We start from the raw sequence: 20,309 nt of genomic DNA, 5'->3' as shown, positions 1-20,309 counted from the left end.
ACTCACGTGAAAATAATAACCGTAAAGAACATATAGGAACGGAGGTAGTACATTATTAGTGATATAAAAGAATAATTTTTATTAAAATGTAAAATTTTATCACTAAGAAATATATAACTTTTACATTATACTCCGTATCCGATGACTTTAAGAATTTTAAGTTAACTTTTACCCCGATATGCAATATGTTTTATACACCACTTTTAAGTAAGAAATTGTGATTTTCTCTTTGGTATCCTAAAGTTTTTATACATAATCAAACAATAACATTAATGATGGTTTTATCTTGTTTTTATTTTGGTTAAAAACTATATTATGAGATTTTAAATTCATTAAGTATTAAAAATTCATTAACTAAATTTATTATCCAAATTTATTACTCCATTTATGGGTATAACACGAAGTGGTTCCTCTATATATGGAATATCAACAATCAATTAGAAGATCCAATAATTGGCATTAGTAAACCTACTCTCCATTCCTTTGCTTTCAATTGTTGCTTGAACAACCATTTATTTCAACCCTTCATAATTCGATTTTGAAAATTTCAACCTTCTTGTAGGCAATACATGCACGTACTTCAGCTTACAGTTGTAGAACTTCCCATGTTGTCTCTTCAAGTAGGGGACTATGTGTTTTTTCTTATCATCATCTGAGATTCCGACTTGATTCCCAGCCACACTACCAAACTTAATACCAGCAACAACAAGGGTCTGCAAAATAAAGATTCGTCTGCAAAATAAATAAATAAAAAGTAGAAGATTATCAACCTACTGATGTACAAAACTGATTTTTTGTCCAGTGGGGATTGAGTGAAACATACTCATCTACAATCATAGAATCAAGTCAAACACTTAAATTAGGCAATTTCACGATATTCAAGACCACAGAGTGATGAACTAGAACAACAGCTGCAGAACTCCAGTCCTGGAGTTCTTACATACAATTTGACCCCAGGTTACAATAGAACTACGTACTATTGATAATGAACCACCATAACCAATTCATGATTAGGTGAAGGACATGCAGCTTTCTTAAAAAGACTATGCTTGTTACTATTGGCATCAGCGATCTGTCATTATTGTGGAAATCTTACTATCTCAGTGATCCTCCTAAACAACTGGACGGCACAGAGCTATTGGGTAAATATTATGTTGCCAATTCAAAGTTTCAAACTCTCCTTAATTGTTATCAGGCCTAGAACAAAAGGTTCTATGCCAGGCAAGAAAGGGTTTAACATGCTTTCTAAGCTGCTAGTTTATTTATTTATCTTCCAACAACATAAGGGACCTAGTTAGTAATAACAATATTTTTGATCCACTATAGTAAAAGTAAAGAACTAAAGACTTATAACGTGCAAGTAGTGTCATCAGTTTTACTTGGTCTAATTGCCGAGATACCTTCATAATTTTGTAATGTCATATTATTTCTTGCTATATAACACCGACCAAACCCGGGATGCCTTTTGGGAGCACCTGCCTCCCTTTTATTCCGACTCAGAAGGAGAAATGCACTGGAGTACTGATAAATACGGAGAAATATAATCAACTCATGACCTACAATACCTCAAAAGTCCAATTAGCCTATTTTCATTAGATGTATTGGAATAAAACCAGGTTGGTAATCAGCAAAAAAATAAAGCACCGCCAAGGAAGACAAAATAAATAGTCCAAATTCCAATAGATACAAGGCAACTTTAGATGCTTCAATGCATATTCTAAGATGACTAATTGAGGAAAAGAGAATATGTACCTCCTGAGTCCTGAGTCCTGAGGAGGTAGTAAAGGACTAAAAGCGCCATCTGGAAAGTATCTAAACCATGAGGTTTCTTTAGGTACTAGAACTGTGTCATGCTCGTACTGTAATAGTAAAAAAACATGATTGTATTGCTGCACATACAACCACTTAAATCAATACAAAATATCAAGAAACTTAAAAGTATTCTAACATACCATAATCAGCAACAGCTTTTCTGAGCTGCTGAAACGTTTCTTGTAAGTTGAATTCTCTCCTCGCGAATTTCATTGTTAAGTGTTGGTAGAAACCTACACTTCTCTATGTAGCCATCCGTATTCTGGAAAACAGCAATTTTGGTTAATTAGATTTCACATAAATGGGTAACAAGAAGAGACCATAATGTAAGACATTCGGCCAAATAAGCATGATCACTCTACTATATAGAGTTTTGAAGCCGATATGAAATTTTATTGTGAATATTACTGATACAGAATTCCGAACAAAGATTTAATTACAAGTATGATTCACAAGGTTCCACAAGAAACTCCTACAAACTAGTAGGATGAAGCATGACCATTTCTTTGCCTGATACAGCCATACCGGACAGGTTTAGGGCCTTTGTTGTTGTTGTAGGGGGCGGAGGGGGGGGGGGGGGGGGGGGGGGGTAGTATTATTAATCTTTCCAAATTTTATAGCTATGTTCTTTATTGTTTTTCCATGAAACCACGAGTAATATATAATATCTTCAATTCACTATTTGGTGAAGGACTTGGCATATAAAGGAAAATGACAAGGCAATTAGGCAGTAGTGTTTCTTTTAGGATTATTATGCTGAGAATTCTTCCCACTTTTCAGGAAATATATTGTGCTAAGTTGGTTTTCTAGCAAGAGTGTCACATATACAATGCATATTCAATCTTCAGCGAGGACTTCAGAGGAGCTTCCAATAACGCAGACTGCTTGGCCGACAGAGACCTACGAACAAAAAATAGTTGCCATCCAATTACTTTTTGTTCGTAGGACTATGTCGGCCAAGAAGCCTGCGTTATTGAAAGGTCCTCTGAAGTCCTTGCTGAAGATTGAATATGCAATGTTATGTGCCACTCCTGCAGGAAAACCAACTTAGCACAATATATTTCCCGAAAAGTGGGAGGGGGTTGGGGTGGCCCAGCCTGCATACCATGGTGGATACCACTAAGGAGCCGAAGGCAAAGTCAGGATAACAAAATCCGGCCAAATATAAGGTCATTTCTCAACAAAATTTTGGAAGACTAATGTCTTACGGTTTCAAACAAACAATTGACCAGGATCCAAATATACATCCAGTAGACTAATACATTTCGTTCCTATTCCCCTGCATTCCTCACATCACTCCAGTATTTTACAAACAATAATATACAATACATTGAAGAGTGAAGAGAGATCAACTAAATATTGCATGGGATGCTTACCATGTACCGCCAAATGGAAACTCTGCCTCAGTAATGATACGTCTCACAAAGGAATTTTCTGTTGCCAATGAGTAGCTTAACTTTATAACACGAAAAGTCCTCTGGGGATACAAGTAACAAGGAATGTAACTAAAAAAAGAATGTGTGGTTCAGCCTTATTTTCTATTCTCACTCAATTCTGCAAGTGACTCCATCCTGATTGATCCTTTTAGGTGCTTGTGAATATCATCAATATAAGAAGCATTGATTTTAATTCCTTTCTCAACCATAAAATTGGCCAGTTTTGCCACCTCCACCTCACGGTTTTTCTCACAAAGACCAAGAAGTAGTGCTGAATATATATCAGAATCAATTGTCAGTACAAAACCCTTCTTCTCAATATCCTCATATAGACTAAAAGCATCCACAAATCTTCCTTTGAAACACAAATCCTTCATCAAGACACTACATGCTAACCCATCTGGCCTCATATCACTTCCCAACATCCACATAAAAAGCTTATCTGCCTCCTCAAATCTTTTGATCCTCAACAAAGAGATCACAAGGGAACTATAGCATTCACCTCGTGGGACGTGACTTCCAACAACTACATTACTAACAAGTTTAAATGCCTTGTCTATGTACCCTTCACCACAAAGTCCTTGGATCAACACACTCATAGTTATCCTATTAGGATGGCACTTAAAACTCTCCATTCGCTCCAAAATCGGCAATGCCTGCATAGACTTGCCATTTTCACACAAGCTCTGAATGACTGACGTATACGTAATAACATTTGGAGTACACTCCCCACCTTCCTTTTCCATCTCAGCCAACAACTCCAACGCTCTCTCGAAACTACCAACTCTACAAAGCCCATCAAGGAGAGCAGAGTACGTCACCAAGTTTGGAACACATCCATGAACTTTCATAGTCATAAACAACTGACAAGCATCTTCCAATCTGCCAGCATAGGAAAACCCCTTTAGCATTGACATATAAGTAATCATATCAGGACACAAATTACATGATTCCATCTCCCTCATCAACCCCATTGCCATATCAAGATCCCCCTTATCACAAAACAACCCAATAACCACATTATACATGGTCGAATCCGGTCGACAATCAAAGTCACCCATCTTTCTCAATACCCACAAACCCTCATCAGCAATCCTAGCTTCTCTACACAAATTAAGAACAACTTTAAACAATTTCGCATTAGTTTGACAGCCTTCAACCAAATAACGCTCAAGAATCTCTCTAATCCTACCCGGGTTTCGGCGAATTTGGAGCAACTTACAAGCTGAGCTATACATATATTGAGTATGCCTATACTTAGGCTGGAGACCAGCCCATATGAAAAAACGAAGACCCAATTGAGGTTGATTTGAGGAAAATCTATGCAAAACCTCACCAACACATTGAACATCTAATTGAGAAGTAATTTTCACTAGGGTTTTTTCAGGGTGTTGAGGGTAATTTAAGAGATGGGTGCAAAATTCTTCTGCAGTTGAAAAGTTGATTCTTGTAATAAGTGAAAATGGTGGGTTATTTAATCTAATTGCGAACGAAAGGAATCTAGGAATTGATGAAATCGCCATTACAGGTGAGAAAAATGCAGATTTTGGGAAGAGAAGGTAAATTAGTGAGTTAATTTAAGGAGAATGAAAGATACAAATCAATCAGATATTACCTTGGTGTGAAATACTTCGTATCAGTTAAGATGGTAGACACACCTTCGATCGGATAGTGCAGATGAAATCTCTGTCACCATGATGAACAATTGAGAGTGATCATGGGATTGCCATCCGATATACGCTCTAACCGACTGAGATAGAAGCTGTAACCAATTGAGACTTTTTTATCGAATTCGGATTCAGATTTTTTTTCTCGGATTTGGATCGGATTTTAATTCCTTCGGATCAGGTCGGACTCGGATCGGATTCGGATGTGATTGTCATCCCTACTGTTTAGTTCACCTTATTTCACAACTTTATTACTTATTTCAGATTTAATCAAATCAGATGAGATCAGAAAAAATAAGTTCAGATCAGAAAAAATAAGTTCAGTTCAGATCAAATCAGATCAGATGAGGAAAACGGGTACAAGTTCATCCCATTTGCATTTTCTACATTCGGAGAATTAGATAAGGAGGTCTTGGACACACTTTCGCGTATCAAGTCTTTCTCTGTTAGTCACTCCAATAATGTTAAGATTGGTGCCTTTATCTTTCATAGACTGAGTTTTTGCATTCAGAAAGGGGTGAGAGAGTTAGAGGATTTCTTAGCCCATAATGGCTTGCGTCCAAAATGGACACAAGTACCATTATAATAAGGAAAAATTGATGGGAATAAGTCAACCTTTACCTTGTTTATTAAAAATAAGTCTATCTTTCAATTATATCCGATTAAGCCAACCTTTTATACCTATTTATTTTCAACAAGTTTTTTAACCTGTAACCGGTAAGTTAATATGTCAACCGGTAGTGTTTGATAATTCCATCAAAAAAATGTAAACGTGACATTTAGTTTGGACAACTAGCCACCTACCTCATAAATTTCACAAAAAAATTGGGAAATTTTTGTTTTTTTTTTTATAAAAATTACTCCGTATTGAATTAAACTCATTCTCTGTTTTGTTTCCTACTTTTCTCTGCCATATACGAGCTTCACCCACCTTCGTACCTCCGTTTTCATTGATGAAATCAACGAGCAGAAGTGATAGAGATGCATCACTAAATAGAATCAAGCGTAATTAATTCATCCTCCAAGCAAAATTCGCAGGTGTAAGTTGCTAACCCTAATATTTATTGATCATGAATTTTGGGTTTATTTTGTTACTTAAAAAGGCAATTTGGTTAAGTATAGGATTAAAATCTTATTTTTGGGTATGGTGGGATGAATTAGTGCGTAAATCTCATAATTGATTTGGGTTCGTTGGATTGAATTGGGGCTCAATTGAAATTAGCTATATGAAAAATGATAATCATCACTTTCGAAGGGGCTCTTTTTGGATAATTGGATCCCATTGACAACAAAACCTATGCTTGTGAGGATGATGATAATTACAATTTCCACTAACCAAGTAATTAACCATACTATTGCGCATAAAAGTTTGGAGGATTTGGCATATTCATGCCTTACTTTTTACTTCTTTTTATCCTTTTTCCGGCAAAGAGGAGTATACTGTATAATGTTTTCATACTCAAGAACACAAAGTGTAACACTTTATGTAATTTCTTTTGTTAATCTAATTATTTTGATGTTAATTGATCAATTGAGGTTTTTGAAGTTTTTGAAGTTTTTGAATTGAATTAGTTGCATAATTAGTTACTAGATTAGGTTGTTAAATGGAAAGGAATTCCCTCAAAAAATAAAGTTAAATGGAACGGAATGCATATATCATATACTTCGTATGACTTATCTGGAAGAATGTGTTGGGCACTTTGAAATAAGAATGGCGGACTTTAACCTTATACAGGAGGAAATTATCAGTTTAAGAGAAGAAATGGAAAAATGAAACTCGGAGTATGACTTTTTGATTCAGGATTGGGCACTAAAGAAACGACCGAGTTAACTGAGTCCTTTGGTGAATTCCATATCGAGTTCAAGATGCACAAACCAATATTGAAAAATTAAGATGCACAAACAAATATTGAAAAATTAGAAAACGACGAAATTAAAAGAAGAAATTCCCTACTCCGTATAAGAGGAAGGAATTAATTTTTTTTTTAAAAAAAAAAAAAAACCTAAAGTGCCACTGGCCCACTGCCATGTCATACCTCTCACCCGCAATAACCAGTCAAAAATAAATGCAACTTGTTAGAAATAGATGGGTATAAAAGGTAGACTTAATCAGATATAATCAAAAGTTAGACTTATTTTTAATAAATGGGGCAAAGGTTGACTTATTCCCATCAATTTTTCCTTATAATAATATAAACTGGTTAAATTTTAAAGGAGAAGTCTTTAAAATGAGCGGGAATGGTACTTTTGCACCGTAACGGGGAACGGGATCCCCTGAAATTTGAGGGGGGAAAACATGGTGGGAAAATTTCGCCAATTTGCAGCAAAGTATTTCGCGAAAAGTTGGAGGGAAATATTTACACGAAATTCCTTCGATTAAAGCAAGAGTTCCTCTGTTCCTTTTACAGGAGAGAGAAAGAAACCAGAAAATGTTCTTGCTTCCAATAGGGGAGAGAAAGAAACCAGAACAAAATCGTCCATATGAGAGAGAAAGATAAGGGGAGATAAGGGATGGTACCAACTTATAGAGAACTGTTTGAATTATTTTTCCCAATATTCCTTTAGGGCGAATTCTATTAATGTAGTTTTAACGAAATTTCAGTTTGATTGAAAATGTATTTGAAGTTTGGTTCTTCATTGAAATTAAAGTCGAAATTCAAAGAGTATTAACTTGAAGATGAAAATTTATTCATAAATGGAAATGTATCGATTTATGAAAGACAAAATATACTACATTTGGACTTAACAAGTACCATTGATTAACAGGAAAAAAATAGAATATACTGTATGTGTACCAATATAGATATTGGTACTATATATGTACCATACTTTAGATATGTAACAAAGAAGTAAACATATGATACTAAATTTGAAATTTAGTACACTAGAAATACGTTTAAACTAAGGTTGGTACTTCAGTTGTACCATTCTTTTAAAAAATATTAAAATTATATTAAATTTGTACCATGATGCAAATTTGGTATTTGTTACGTACCAGTATTGGGGGAATGGTATGATATATGTACCAAATTTACGACCCGACATAAATTCAGGTATTTTATTTATACCAAATGTTAAATGAACAAAATTTGGTATTAAAATAATACTATAATTAAAAAAGTTTATATTTGGTACGTATTATGTACCATATCATAATTTTACGAAGAAAGTCAATAAGATAATACCAAATTATGAGAATATTTTTTACCTTTTCAAGGTTCTATTTGTCAGAGGAGATTGGTTGCCCTTATTCCGACACGTTATTGCCCAACCAAAATATCCCAAAAAAGGGGGGAAATTATGGAAATAGAAGGGTGGGAAAAATAGAAAGTACAGTATGAGTCGAATTTAGGGGTTTATTGTTTTAGGAGAGATAAAGAAAGCAGAGTTGACTTTGGTATTCCACAAAAATCAACAGTTGGTCGCACATCATCGAGCAAGTTTAAGGTATGTGCTTGTCTTAATTTTGTAAATCAATATATGAATTTTGCATATTCAATTAATGAATTAGGGTAATCAGTTATTGATAAATTGCAATTATGTTTTGAACTTGAGCAAAACAAATTATTGGTAATTTGTAAGAATTGAGGCATGATTATTAATTAAGTGTGAATTAGAATAATCTGTATTGATAATTAAATAAGTGGAAATGTATAAGCTTTGAGAATGGGTAATGATTTTTAGTTGTTGAAAAATTTGTTAGGGTTAGGGTTTTGAAAGGGGTTTTTACTTAATTGAAATGTAAAATGTTGCAGAAATATGGTTGAATTTGTTGGGAATGATAATGAGGATGTAATTGAGGATGTAATTGAGGAAGTAAACATTACGGATGATGAAGAAGAAAATGGAGCCGATGATGATGTAGTGAGTCCTCCATTTGTTGGGATGGTATTCCAGAGTTGGGAAGAAGTGGATACGTACTACAAAAGGTATGGGAGACAACAAGGATTTGGCATACTCCGTGCTGCAGGGTCGTATGTGCAAAAGGGGGGGGGGGGGGGCAAAATCAAAGGAACTGAGGGGATACTTGTGGAAGTGTGAATGTTATGGTCGTGCAGTGTATAGGCGTCGGGTTGAGGGGAAAAGGGTTTACTCAACTAGGGATGAGCTTGGCACCAAAAGGTCAAAGAAATGTGATTGCCCGGTTCTAATGTATTGCAACAGGACTAAGGATGGGGAATGGGTGGTTAAAAGGGCAGTTAATGAGCATAAGAACCATTTTCCAACACCGAGGAAATCTAGGTATGTTCCTAGGTATCGACAGGAAGACATCACCTCTCTTGTAAAGATGAAGTTGTTCAATGACTACAACTCGGGTGCTAATGTTCCTCAGATATTTAACTGTCTAGCTAGCGAGAGGAATGGAGTTGAGAACGTGACATTCACCAAAAAAGATCTTCAAAACATTATTGCTAGGGATAAGGCAGAAAAGATGAAGGAGGGAGATTGGAATGCAATGTGGAAGTACTTTAAAGCGATGTCTACTGACAACGAAAATTTCTTTCACAAGCATAGAGTGGGTGAGGATAACAGATTAAAGGATGTGATGTGGGTAGATGCTAGGAGTAGAGCTGCTTACGAAGAGTTTGGAGATGTTGTAGTGTTTGACTCCACCTACTTAACAAATGAGTATGACTTGCCATTTTCTAACTTTGTTGGGGTTAATCACCATGGTCAAACCATTCTGCTTGGGTGTGCATTGTTATCCCATGAAGATTCAGAGACCTTTGAATGGTTATTTACCGAGTGGTTGTCATGTATGTCTAACAAAAAACCCATTGGTTTTCTTACTGACCAAGACGCTGCCATGAGGAAGGCCCTACGAGAAGTAATGCCTGATGTCCGACATCGATGGTGCTTGTGGCACATACTTACCAAGTTCAGTCACAAACTTGAAAAATACAATGACTATGAGCTGTTCAAAGTTGAGCTTCATAATGTGATTTACAACAGCCTTACCCAAAATGAATTTGAAGTGCAATGGACTGATGTAATCAAGAAGTATAAACCGGAGGGTGAGATTTGGCTTGCAGGTAATTCCATAATTATATTTTTCATTATTTCATATATGGTACATTAATAAACAAAGAATATGGTACATTTTCATGCAGACACACATTTTCCTGCAGAAACAGACTTTAAGATTTGCATAAGTTGTTTATGTTGATCTCCTTTTGCTACTATTTCAGGATTATACCATGGAAGGAAAATGTGGGTGCCTGCATTTATGAACGGGATGTTTTGGGCTGGAATGAAGAGCACTCAAAGATCCGAAAGCATAAACAGGTTCTTTGATGGGTTCGTTGATAAGCACACTCGATTGTTTGAGTTTGCTCCATTTTATATTAAAGCAGTGGAATCTAGAGCTAACGATGAGCAACAGGCTGATGCGGCTGACCAAAGGGCAGTTCGCCCGTTGGCCACCCAATTTATGGTTGAGAGAGCCTTTAGAAAGGTGTACACAGATGCAAAATTCCTCGAGGTTCAAGAGCAGTGCAATCGTGTACTGTACCTTACTTCTCTTGAGACTATTATGGTGTCAGCTGAAGTTGCACATCATAAGCTGGAGGACTGAGTGTGGGTGTTGTGTAAGGAAACCCGCAAGGAATTTTCAACAAAGTACAGGCGGAATTATATCGTGCAGATAAATTTGGAGACAAAATTGGCGGAGTGCGAATGCAAGCTATTTGAAAGTGACGGTATACTTTGCAGGCACATTATAAAAGTGTATGACATGCATGACATTCAAGATGTCCCAGATGTTTATGTTCTTCGTAGATGCAGGAAAGATGTGTCAAGGAAGCACTCGCGCGTGAAGGTGGTGTACCATGATCCAAGTAAGACCGAAGATGTCATGAAACATGATAAATTAATGCTAGCATACGAGCCAATCAGTTTGAAGGCGTCAATGAATCCCGAGTGCATTAAAATCGTGATGGATACATTGAAGGTGTTGGAGAAGCGGTTGGATCAATAGTTGATTGGGGTGGAAGATATGGATGCTGATGAGACACAGGATGATGTTGGTACTCCTGGCTTGACTCAAACCAACAAGAAGAGGGCAACTACTCCAAAATCTGTTACCAATGGGTGCAGTCAAACCAAAAACAAGAGGACCACCAAAAGTACCCCTAAGTCTGTGAACAAACGAAACAAATCTGCAACACCTCCTGATAACGTCATTGTGAATGATCCTGTGGTAAGAAATAAACCACATAGGACACCAAGTTGTAGGCACCGTTCTTGTGTTGAGCCAAAAAAGAAAACACCCATTAGGAGAAGGAGAAGCAAGACAAATGATGTTACTGGTTGCTCACAGAAACCTCCCACGCAGGTATTACAAATGTATTTATAGTACTTGTTACGTTGCAGTTCATATGTCCAGACCAGTAACTTTGATTTGACTTATTCTTATTCAGGGCGCTGATGATGTTGAGTTTACACACACTTCCGCTGGGGGTATTGAGATGTTATCTCAAGATGGGTCATTTGGGTATTTCACCAGCAATGTTGGAGGAGATGATGGACTTGACATTGTTGGTGATGTTGGTGATGATGGACTTGGACTTGACAATGTTGATGATCTTTTATGCCGAAATTCTCTTGGGTGGGATAATTGATCTTTCGAAGTCAAAACTATGAAGAGGAAAATAGGTTTAACAATGAAATTGTTTATGTGTTGTTGTTCATTTCAGATGTTTGAATGATCTATATGTATGTGTTTCTGTGTATGTGTTTGAATAGGACAGAATCTATATTTATGTGTTGTTATTACTACAACTTTGCGATCCTTACTTTAATTCTTCAAGACTTAAAAAGTACTAATTAACCTAAATTGGTACAAATATTGTACCAAATACAGCACACATATCCCAATTTGGTACAAAAATTGCAAAAAAATATAACAAAGATACCCTAATTTGGTACAAAAAATGTAACAAATTCAACATGCATGGGCTGTATTTGTATAACTAGGGTACCAATTTTTAAAATTCCCTACTTAGTGTCCAGTAATCTGTATATCACATAGGATAGGCTCCATAAAAGATTATTCATAGAGATATTAAGGCCAGCAATATATTGATTGATGACCACTTAAATCCTAAGATATTTTGGTTTAGCCATATTATTTCCTGGTGATGACACCCACTTGGAAAAACTCAAGGTTTCTGGTACTTAGTGAGTAATTAGAAGAACCTCTCTACATCTTAAACTACTTTTTCCTTTGTATAGTTCCTATTTTCCATGTTTTGCTCTGTACTCGACTCATTCTTTTAGTTGCATAAATGTTGATCTATGATTGCAGTGGCTATATGACACTTGAGTATACAATGCATGGATACTTATGAATCGAACCAACATCACTCACATGAGTAGTTGCCCCACGTAACGATTTCTTCAAGTTTACTGTTTTAAGGTGGTAAAAAAACAACTGTTATTATTTTTTTAGGTGGTAAAGTACAAGTTTTATTTTTTTAGGTGGTAAAAAATAATTTTTCGATTTTGTTAGGTGGTAAAAAAATAATTTGTCCTATTATTAATTATTTATTATTGATAATTAATTATTAATTATTAATTATTTATGATTAATTAGTAAATTAATTATTAATTATTAATTATTAATTATTAATTATTAATAATTAATTATTAATTTTTAATTATTAATTTTTAATTTTTAATTACTAATTACTAATTACTAAGTACTAATTACTAATTATTAATTACTAATTATTAATCATTAATTACTAATTACTAATTATTAATTATTAATTATTAATTATTAAGTATTAATTATTAGTTATTAATTATTAATTATTAGTTATTAGTTATTAATTATTAGTTATTAGTTATTAGTTATTAATGATTAATGATAATTAATTAATTATTAATTATTAATTATTAATTATTAATTATTAATTATTAATTATTAATGATTAATGATTAATTATTAATTACTAATTACTAATTACTAATTACTAATTACTAATTATTAATTGTTAATTAATAATTATTAGTTATTAGTTATTAATTATTAATTATTAGTTATTAATTATTAGTTATTAGTTATTAATGATTAATGATTGATAATTAATTATTAATTATTAATTATTAATGATTAATGATTAATGATTAATGATTAATTATTAATTACTAATTACTAATTACTAATTATTAACTATTTATTATTAATTACAAATTGTTAATTATTAGTTATTAATTCACAATTCACAATTCAGAATTATTAATTATTAATTATTAATTATTAATTATTAATTACTTATTATTAATAATTAATAATTAATTATTTAATTATTTATTATTTATTGTTTATTATTTATTATTTATTATTTTATTATTTATTACAAAAAGAGAGTGGTCAAGGGAAAGGGAATGGAAAACCTTGGGGGTGTTAGGTTATGATACATATGAATAAACATAAATCATGCGGAAAAACCATAAAGCCAGGAAGCACATTATTTACACATAATCATTTAGCATAATTTAGATGCATACACTTTGTAGCGTGCCCTCCCTAGCTGCGCCCGAACCGAACAAGAACAAGTCTTTAGGACTCCAAGTGTCGTCCCTCCGTAGATAGTCCACAGCACGTCCGGATCCGCCTTAAGCTTGACCAACTAGAATCGCCCTTAAGGTACTATAAATTTCGGCTAAATAGGGGAAGTGTTTGTGGCTGATTTTTGCTTGAAAATCTTACCTTTGAATACTTCAATCCTCGATGTAAATATGTGACCCTAGGCACCTATTTATAGAGTTATGGAAAAGGACTTGGAATCCTATTAGGATACTAATTTATTTAATTAGAATCTTATTAAAACTCTATTAAACAAATTCTATCTTTATTAGGATTATGATTTAATCATATGACGAATCCCGGTAGCTTTAGGATTCGAGTAACACACTTCGAGTGATACGCTAGCACCGCACGCAGGCCTTGCGGCCCACGCACAGCGCCATCCCACTTTGTCGCAGCCTCGCGCGCGCGCCAAGGCCATTGCTGGGCCAGGCCTTGCGCTAGGCCTGGCGTGGCTTGGCAGCGTGTGTTTGGTGCGCTTCGGATTGCTGGGCGATGGCTCGGCTTCGTGCTGGGCCTTCGTTTGGCAGGCCTCGTCCGATGCTAATTCGTACGATACGCTTCCGATTAAATTCTCGATTCCGGAATTCATTTCCGATACGAACAATATTTAATATTTCCGATTCCGGAATTAATTTCCGTTTCGAACAAATATTTAATGTTTTCGTTTCCGAAATTATTTTCCGATTTCGATAATATTTCCGATTCTGACAATATTTCCGTTTCCGGCAATATTTCCGATTCCGGCAATATTTCCATTTCCAATAATATTTTCCGATACGTACCATGTTTCCGTTTCCGGCAACATCTACGACTTGGATAATATTTATATTTCCGATACGATTTATATTTTCGTTTCCGGCAATATCATTGTTTCCGGAGTATTCATTTCTTGCCTTTGACGATCTCAGCTCCCACTGAAACCAAGATCCGTCGCTTCCGAATATCCATAGATGGAGTATTTAATTCCATTAAATACTTGATCCGTTTACGTACTATTTGTGTGACCATACGGGTTCAGTCAAGAGTAAGCTGTGGATTAATATCATTAATTCCACTTGAACTGAAGCGGCCTCTAGCTAGGCATTCAGCTCACTTGATCTCACTGAATTATTAACTTGTTAATTAATACTGAACCGCATTTATTAGACTTAACATTAAATGCATACTTGGACCAAGGGCATTATTTCCTTCAGGGGGTGGTAGGGTATCATTGTAGAGGGATTTAGGGGTAAGTGAAAAAGAAAATAAGGTAAAGGGAATGACAAAAACCACCAAACAAACAACAACAAATGGAATGAAACCCCATCATTCCCTTTCCCTTTCCTAAAGACCCCCAACCAAACGCCCCCTTAGAACCGACATGTACAAATCAAAAACCTAACCCTAAACCCTCAAACCCTAAAGTAATTACCTAGAACCGATATGAACAAATGAAAACCGATCTATATCGATTTTCATTCGTAAGCAATTCGGTTGGTGATGCGGAAAAACCATAAATCCAGGAATCCAAATTAATTGCCACATAACTATTAGCATAATTTAGGATACATGTGAAGCGTGCCTTCCCTAGCTGTTCCCGAATCGAACAAGAACAAGTTTAGGACTCCAAGTGTCGTCCTTGGCTGCTGTTGCGTTGCCTTTGCATGCTTGGCTTGCTAGGCGTGGGCCTGGCTTCATGCTACGCCTTGCGTCTAGCAAGCTCGTCCGATGTTTATTTCGTACGACGCACTTTCGATTAAATTTCCGATTCCGGAATTCCATTCCGATTCGAACAATATTTAATAATTCCCATTCCGGAATTAATTTCCGTTTCGAACAAATTTGTAATATTTCCGATTTTGACAACATTTCCATTTCTGGAAATATTTCCGATTCCGGCAATATTTCCATTTTCGATAATATTTTCCGATACGTACGATGTTTCCGGTTCCGGCAACATCTACGTCTTTGATAATAATTATATTTCCGATACGATCTATATTTCCGTTTCCGGCAATACAACCGGCCTCTAGCTAGGCATACAGTTCACCACATTTATTAGACTTAGCATTAAATGGATACTTGGGCATTATTTCCTTCACGTTGACCCTAAACCCTTAACCCTAAACCTTTAAACCTTAACACTTAGTAGTTTCGAAGCATTAGTGAACATCTATGTACTATTCTCTACGTCCTTTTTGTTAATGGTACCTAGCGTTTGTATAGTTTTGTTAGATACTATCGTCATTTGGTACTTATACTTTTATAAATATGATAGATACTAGTGAATTTGGTACGTTAAATTTTACAAATATGTCAAGTTCGTACTTTGTGGTTTAAAAATGATTCAACCATTGGGGCTTAAAATTGTTCTTCTAGTTTCTTTTTTTTATGGGCGGGAGATTTGACTGACACTTAAATTTCAAAAAAGTTATTATTCAAAACAATGACACTTGTCGATTCCACAGTAGAAATAACTTAATATTAAACCAATAATTTAATTTAAAAATAAAATTATTATAGGAAAATCCTTTCTCTCTCCTGTCATTTCTACTGGTGTATTTTCTCTCTCCTGAAGTATCGCAGTTCTTCGACTTCCCCACTCCGACTTGCCTTGTCGACGACGTTCACCAAATCATCCACCACCCAGGTAACGAAGTCGAAATTTTATTTACAATTTCAGTATTTCAATTTCAATCACAACTTGTTCCCAATTCAATTGTTCCCACTTTCCATTTAGGGTTCCCTAAATGGAATTAACAAACCCATTTTTAGTTATTTATGAGTATTTTTGGTTGGTTGTATGGTGATTTGACAGTAGTACATAGTAATTGTAGTTAAGTTTATGAAAAGACCCAATTCAAAAGATCTCGTTTATTAATTAGGGTTCTTACAAATTGAGTAATGTATGGTCACTTTTTGTGTTCTTTGTTGTGGAATTGACATCAGTATTGAGTAGTTGTACTCAATTGTTTCAAAAGGCCCAATTATACATTTATCGTTTCTAAATTGGATTTTGTAAAACTGAAGTACTGTAGTCAAATTGATTAATGTATGGTACTTTTTTGTGTCAGTTGTTGGTGATTTGAGATGAATATAAAGTAATTGTAGTTAACTTTGTTAAGACCCGATTCAAATGTTCTCGTGTATACATTAGGGTTGGTAAGAAATTATGAACCAAACCATTTTGCGTAATGATTGGTTTTTTTCTGTGTTTGTTGTTGGTAATTTGAGATGAGTATAAGTATTTGATTTTGGGTCACTATTTATTATTTTCACAGTGTCATGAGGAAGGGACTAGTTCATAGTCATACGAAGAGAAAAGTGGGGAATAATGTCATTGAATATGAGGGAACTTCAAAGTCCAAATACAAAAAACATAAATCCTTCGAGGACTTTGGGGATGATGAACTGTGTAATTACTTCACCAGTGACTTGAGTGTACTTAAACCTATTCATAAACCGCCAACGAAAAAGAGTAGGGCGGTCGTAGATGAAGATTCGTACGAAGACGAAAGTCATGATGAGGGTGATGAGGACTATGAAGCTGAGGGGACTAACTATGATGAAGTTGAAAATTCTGATGAGGAGTACGATGAAGTGACAGAGCGAGAGCCACATCCAATTAAGAGGGGATACAAACAACAAGTTTCTTGGAAAATATTACCCAAGCAAGGTGTAAAAAGGAGACGACTTCCTACCCAAAGCCACGGCCACAGGTAAAGCAATGCAGCAGGAGTGAGTCATTGTAATTGGTTCCCCTGTTGATTGGCAAAAAAAAAATTCATAATATATTTCTTATTGGTATTCAGGAGCAGCAATACGTTGTGAGAAGAACCAAAGGCCTGTCAAACGGGGAACAAGTTATGAGGGAAGAGTTATGTGTTGCGACGCAACTACAAAAATGTCGCAACAAGGTTAGTCAGTGAACTGTATCTAAATCATAAAACTGTATTCATTAAAACTCAGGGTCCCATTATTCATTTCTAGTTGTGTAGGAATGTTTTTTATATGACTATACGCTTTTCATGTTTACAGCAACCAGCGGTCATTTGCCGTGTTGATGCATTTTCGAAGTTCATCAAAAGGTTTGATGCTTCTAGAATTGAAGTTGTTAAGCAAATGGGTTTTGGTGGGATGCTAAAGTTGAAGTTGACCCAACTCTCGCGACAGTTCTGCTATTGGTTAATGACTAGGGTGGATGGAGTTGCCCAGACCTTGGTTGCAGGTGATGGAAGAGTCTTACCGTTGTCCCCAACACAATGGAAATGCGTATTTGATCTCCCAATGGGAGGTAAGACGATTCCCTTCGACGTGGTTGATAGTCCGGCGTTGGTTGTTAAGGCTGGGAAGGTGTCTCGGAAATTTACAACGGTGAATGGGGAGGGAAAGGAAATGGTTTCGTTACGTTCAGTCGTCGATGCGTTAGTCGAAGAGGATGAAGATGGCAACGTCATCGAGTTAGAAACCGAGTCGGCCCGTAGCGAATTCCTTACTGCTTTCTTGATGGTGCTCTCTGGTCTGGTCATATGTCCTTCGACTGATGGATCATATATGTCTAAGCCCTTGATGCAAGCATATACCGTGGCAGACATGTCAATTGAATATGATTGGTGTACGTTTGCCCATGAGTGGCTTATGACTAAGTCTTGTGAGTTTGCTGAGAAGTTTGACAAAGCTGGGTTCGTGGCGGGATGTGGTGGCTGTACTCTGTTCCTCTTGGTACTTTTCCAAACCTTTTTCCCCCTAGTGAATGTTACTTTTTGTATTTTTTAAATAATTTTTGACTTTGCATTTGGTCAACATATATTCTACCTAGATCATTTGAACAGGCCTCCTCTGTCGTGGAACGAGTTTCCAAGGATAGGAGTTTGGACAACTGAGCATGTCTTCCTGGCTAGGGCTTGGACAAGAAGGAAACTGACGACTACGGAAAGCTTTCAGTAAGTTGATCCTTTTACAATGAATCACAACATTAAAATCATGTGTAGCAAACTTATTCTGGTTATTGGTTATTATTTATGGAAATGTTTAATGTTTATTGTGGCAGTCACTGGACGTTGCATATGGGGAACCACATCCCCAACTCGCCAGAGACAAAATTACACCCATCTCGTTGGAAGATGAGGATTGCGAGGATACAAGGCTAGTTAATAATGTATGTAATTCATCTTCGCATTTATATTTTTACATTGTATAAATCGTTCGAGTATACACACTAAAAGTTGGTCATGGTACAGATTATGAAGTTGATCACACCTTACCTAGAGAGGCCGGAGGAGAAGATTGATAAGTTGCAAACGGCACGGGACAACACAAGACCCTTTGGCCATGACCAGTTCCATATCCATTCTCCGGCTCAACAATTTGCTGATAATATACAAGATCTTGATCTTGGTTTGAATCAACTATTCACGTCTCTTGAGCAACTGGGAAGTCCAAGGATGATCAATCCAACCTTGCAAAGAACCCAAATAGAGCAACAAGAGTTCAACAAGAAGATGGCCGCTGTCGACGATTTGTTGCACATTGACAAACAGCATCAAGTATCAGTTACTGATGTCATTGGAAAAGTTGCAAATGAATCTCTTCAATCCGTATTGGCACAAGGTAACGAAGAGTGTCATGGCACTAATGAGAATGATCCTGTGAACAATAAGGAGTTGAATCAGGACGACACAGTGACTATTAAGGAGTTGAATGAGGATGCGCGTGACAATCATGAGGAGTTGAATGAGGCCGCTGCTGGAGGAGGACCAAGGAGGAGGAGTTTAGGACACCGAACTCATGTTCCATCTTCAGCAGTATTTTCGGGAGATTTCGTGTCTGGTACAAACCAAAGGGTCACAGGTCCGGTAAATGACATAACTGCGTTCGTTAAGAGATGGAAAGATTTGAGAGACGAGGCTAAGTAAGTTAATCAACTTATAAGAATATGATCCCATTTAATACCTTAACTAAACCAGTTCTGCGTCTTGTTTTGCAGTCCAGGACAAGTCATGATTAACTGCGATGGCAGGAGTGCAACCCAAAGAGACTGCTATGGGGTCCTGCATACAAGAGCGAGGGTCAGTGCTGACTATGTAAGGATGGTTGCGCAGATGTATATGAAAAAGTGGGCATTGGATTACGAAGGCAAGAGTCGAAGAATTATGCTTGACCCAACTTTTGCGGTAATTACGCCTTGAATTGAATTATTAAATCACATTTTTAATTATTTAAATCACACTTTTAAGTTTGAATTATTAAATCACATTTTTAATTATTTAAATCACATTTTTAAGTATTTAAGTGACACACCAGAATATATTTATTGAACATCATTTTATATTACAGATGAGGGTAATTACGAATAAGGATCCTTTTGAACATCTGGCAAAGAAGCACGGCCAACCGCTTCGTGACATAACTGCATCCCAGATTTGTGTGGTATTTTTCCTAGTTTTAACATTCTCCTTTCACATGTTCTCTGAATAAACAAATAACTATTAATTCTTGTGGTAATATGATGGAATCAGATTTTTGTTCCTGTGTTGGACGATGACCATTGGTGGTGTGCTGCATTTGAGTTAAAGGAGAAGACCATATGGTTCATGGATACTATGTACCCCAACCCCGAAGAGAAGCATAAGTCCATTCTGAAAAATATGGTATGTTTTCCTTCCAAAGTTTTTACGCCGATTGTCATCTACAAACTACAATTTCTGGGGTTGATATGAATGCTTTACATCACAGATCCCGGCCATCGACACGATGTTAAATTTCCATGACCCCCAGTGGGAACTAGGAACAATGGGTAGTTGGGGAAGACAACTAGTC

General features: G+C 35.9%; 2 protein-coding genes across 9 annotated transcripts; one reads left to right on the top strand and one right to left on the bottom strand.

Annotated features, from left to right (window-relative positions):
• Nucleotides 1-328: 328 nt before the first annotated feature.
• On the bottom strand, nucleotides 329-5,024 carry LOC110788479 (pentatricopeptide repeat-containing protein At5g47360). 8 transcript variants are annotated; one of them, XR_008932884.1, is made up of 5 exons: nucleotides 4,864-5,014; nucleotides 3,189-4,130; nucleotides 1,953-2,074; nucleotides 1,753-1,859; nucleotides 329-732 (listed from the first exon to the last, which is right to left on the bottom strand). XR_008932884.1 is itself a non-coding variant. In XM_021993135.2 (4 exons), the coding sequence occupies exon 1, from the start codon at nucleotides 4,769-4,771 to the stop codon at nucleotides 3,344-3,346; it is 1,428 nt and encodes a 475-aa protein (XP_021848827.1). In that variant the 5' UTR covers nucleotides 4,772-5,024; the 3' UTR covers nucleotides 329-732; nucleotides 1,753-1,889; nucleotides 1,953-2,074; nucleotides 3,189-3,343. The 8 variants fall into 8 exon arrangements, 7 of the variants coding, with proteins under 7 accessions (XP_021848827.1, XP_021848814.1, XP_021848819.1 ...); XM_021993135.2 differs by having other exon boundaries at nucleotides 1,753-1,889; nucleotides 3,189-5,024; XM_021993122.2 differs by having other exon boundaries at nucleotides 3,189-5,024.
• Nucleotides 5,025-8,674: 3,650 nt separating this feature from the next.
• LOC110787828 (protein FAR1-RELATED SEQUENCE 5-like) lies at nucleotides 8,675-10,490 on the top strand. Its single transcript, XM_056841578.1, has 3 exons — nucleotides 8,675-8,844; nucleotides 8,981-9,948; nucleotides 10,105-10,490. Exons 1-3 carry the CDS (start codon nucleotides 8,675-8,677, stop codon nucleotides 10,488-10,490), a joined length of 1,524 nt encoding a protein of 507 aa, XP_056697556.1.
• Nucleotides 10,491-20,309: the final 9,819 nt, after the last annotated feature.

Source organism: Spinacia oleracea, chromosome 4, assembly GCF_020520425.1.
Source record: "Spinacia oleracea cultivar Varoflay chromosome 4, BTI_SOV_V1, whole genome shotgun sequence".
Classification (NCBI taxonomy): domain Eukaryota; kingdom Viridiplantae; phylum Streptophyta; class Magnoliopsida; order Caryophyllales; family Amaranthaceae; genus Spinacia; species Spinacia oleracea.
The sequence above is the reverse complement of the archived record's forward strand: the minus strand, read 5'-3'. Positions and strand labels throughout refer to the sequence as shown.

Coding starts and splice junctions, on each gene's coding strand:
- LOC110788479 (XM_021993135.2), bottom strand. CDS start 4,771: ATGGCGATTTCATCAATTCCTAGATTCCTTTCGTTCGCAATTAGATTA.
- LOC110787828 (XM_056841578.1), top strand. CDS start 8,675: ATGGTTGAATTTGTTGGGAATGATAATGAGGATGTAATTGAGGATGTA. Junction 8,845..8,980: donor GTGGATACGTACTACAAAAG/GTATGGGAGACA, acceptor TGCAGTGTATAG/GCGTCGGGTTGAGGGGAAAA. Junction 9,949..10,104: donor GGGTGAGATTTGGCTTGCAG/GTAATTCCATAA, acceptor CTACTATTTCAG/GATTATACCATGGAAGGAAA.